Source organism: Osmia bicornis, unplaced genomic scaffold, assembly GCF_907164935.1.
Source record: "Osmia bicornis bicornis unplaced genomic scaffold, iOsmBic2.1, whole genome shotgun sequence".
In the NCBI taxonomy this organism is placed as follows: Eukaryota; Metazoa; Arthropoda; class Insecta; order Hymenoptera; family Megachilidae; genus Osmia; species Osmia bicornis.
In genome coordinates this window covers 2,064,636-2,067,588 of record NW_025791458.1, presented here as the reverse complement: position 1 = coordinate 2,067,588, position 2,953 = coordinate 2,064,636, and the positions used below count along the sequence as shown (strand labels likewise).

Genomic DNA, 2,953 nt, shown 5'->3' with positions numbered 1-2,953 from the left:
CCGTAAAAGATCGTAAATCGCTTGTCGCGAGCTTGTAGGCAATCCGAATGTCCGAAATGAACGTTCTGAATTTACGGGCACTCACCTTTAGAAAGTCTATTTAATGTTGAACCTTTTTGAGTTTTTCGATATTTTCACTATTGCCGGCAATAGTCATTTACCTTTTTCACACAATGCATTTAGAATTTCTAATTTCGTTTCGTTCTCAATAGCTAAAAACATGTCATAAACGGTATTTCCGAAGGGTAAATTCGACAGCGGTCGATCAACGGTACTTGGCCTTCGAGGGTCAACCTAGATGGAAAAACGCCGACTTTCGAGGTCTTCACGTATCCTTAGGTAGCCCCCCACCCTCTCCAAGGAAAAATCACGTTAAGGGCGCAAGGAAGGGTGGGTGGCAAAAATCGGGGAAGTGGACGACCACGGTTCGTCAGACTTGACACTTCTTCTTGAACCATCGCCGCGAGTTAGAAGTACGATTAAGATACAATTCTGTGAGTGTTACAACTTAGCGTGCAGTGTGAACTAAACTGATAAAAACTCTTTCGAGCCCTTATTTATAAGAACAATTAGACTTAGCTTTTTTTTTACTTTTTGATTAGTTGTAATTTATATTTAGTGTTAGTGTAAGCTATAGTGATGGCAGGTGTAAAAAGAGTGTCGTTAACGATGCAACAGCGACTGGACGTTCTCAAGGATCTAGAGACATCTTCCATCGCAACTGTCGCTGCAAAATATAATGTGCACTACACCACGGTTCGTCGTATAAAACAAAAAGCGGCGGTGATTGGTGAATTTGAAGACCAAGATTCGAAGGCAAAGCGACGACAGAGGGTCAGAAAACCAAAGTTCGAGGAATTGGAGGAACGCCTGTTGAAATGGTTTATAGAAAGGAGAACCGTAGGAGACTACATATCAGACGCGCTGCTAATTGAAAAAGCAACCGAATTGAAAGAGGAGTTTGGAGCCCCTTCACAATTTAAAGTGAGCAAGGGATGGCTCGCAAAATTTAAAAGACGCAACAACATCAGATTAGTTCGTGTATACGGTGAAAAAGCCAGTGCCGATGAAGATGGAGCACGTAAATTTGTGGCTGACTTCCAAACTTTCATGGAAGACGAAGAAATAAATCCGGAAAATGTGTATAACATGGATGAAAGTGCACTGCTGTGGAAGGCTTTGCCAGTGAAAACTCTGGTGAGTGCAACAGAAAAGTGTGTAAGTGGCCATAAAATGAAAAAAGAAAGACTCACGATAGGACTGTGCGCCAATGCAACCGGAACACATAAACTTATGCCCTTTTTAATTTATAAATATAAACAGCCAAGAGCATTAAAAAATGTTATGAATCGACGTCCGGTAGTATTTCGGGCTCAAGCTAATGCATGGATGAGCCAAAGTTTATTCTTAGATTGGGTGGATAATTGTTTTAAACAATCTGTTAGACAATATCAGTTAGAAAATGGATTATGCGGAAAAGTTGTGTTAATAATTAACAATTGTGCGAGTCATAAACTACCAATCAATTACGTGCAGGATGACCATTTTTTAATCAAATATTTAGCACCTAACACCACATCTTTGATCCAACCAATGGACCAAGGAATTATTGCTAAATTCAAACGCAGTTTCCGCCATAAATTAACACAGCGGCTTGTCACTTACGGAAGTGGTGCAGAACAATTTTTTAAAACATACACAATAAAAGATTGCATAGACATGATTAGTGAAGCTTGGAGCGAAGTGACATGCAGTAATATCAGAAATTGTTGGAACAAAATCATTTCAAAAACAGATGAAGAAGAAGAACAAGAAGAGGAAGAAAACCTTGTACCGGAAATGCAACAACTTTTGACGAGCATTTCGGAGCATAATGTAACCTCCGAAGAAGTTGAAGAATATTTGAATGAGTGTAGTGAGGAGGAAGAAACATATTCAAGAAAAATTGATGATACGGACGAAAGCAGAGACAAAGACAAGGATGAAGAAAGGGTTGAAGACAAGGATGAAGAAAGAGAAGAACCATGGGAAGAAGACCAGGAAGAAGAAAGCAACGAAAGTGACAGAACACAAGAACGTGGGATCCCAGTAAACAGAGAAGAAAGACAGGAATTGGAAGATATTTTCAGACGTTTGGAGCGTTATAAAAACCGCATCCCACGTTCGTCTGAATTGCTTTTAGAAGCAATGAAATTATTATTCTTAGGTAAGACAACTTATTCAAAAAATTAAGTATTATTAATACGCCATGTTGTTCTAAACATAATCCAAAGTTCATTTCTTTTAGGCGAGACAACTTCAAACACCTAAATAACAGGACATTAGAGGAACAGAAAACAGATGTACAACATTTATCAAAACATTGTAACAAATCTAAGAATAAAATGAGTGCTATTAATAAGACGACCAATAAAATGAAACTATCATTTTATAATGAAATGCAAATATTTATATACTCTAATAAAAACTAGTTATTGTGATATTGTAGCTGATTGAACAGATACTTGAGATTAAACTTTTTTCTAATTTAATAGAAATGATAATGATACATAATAAGTTGTTTCAAGTAAATATGGTCCGAATTATATCGTGTTTGGTATCATTTTAATGAGAAAAATGTCAGAAATATCATGGAGAAAGTTTTATAAAAAAAAAAATGAAAAATAACAAAGTTCACTTGCCTTATCGACATAGAACAGTTTGTTTTCGCTCCGTCCTCTTTTTCACTCAAGGTCCTTTTCTACGTTCGAAGCAGTCGGCTAACATCAAACAATAGTGGAACTACACGTTATAGGCAAAAGTCCGGTCCCGTGCGTTAAGTTGTAATTAGTTTACACGGTAAATATGGTCCGAATTATATCGTGTTTGGTATCATTTTAATTAGAAAAATGTCAGAAATATCATGGAAAAAGTTTTATAAAAAAAAAATGGAAAATAACAAAGTTAAGTACTT

The 2,953-nt window shown here is 36.8% G+C and overlaps 1 protein-coding gene across 1 annotated transcript; it reads left to right on the top strand.

Annotated features, from left to right (window-relative positions):
• Window positions 1-632: 632 nt before the first annotated feature.
• On the top strand, window positions 633-2,232 carry LOC123989271 (jerky protein homolog-like). The gene has a single exon (XM_046289994.1). The coding sequence runs from the start codon at window positions 640-642 to the stop codon at window positions 2,230-2,232; it is 1,593 nt and encodes a 530-aa protein (XP_046145950.1). The 5' UTR covers window positions 633-639.
• The last annotated feature ends 721 nt before the right edge of the window (window positions 2,233-2,953 follow it).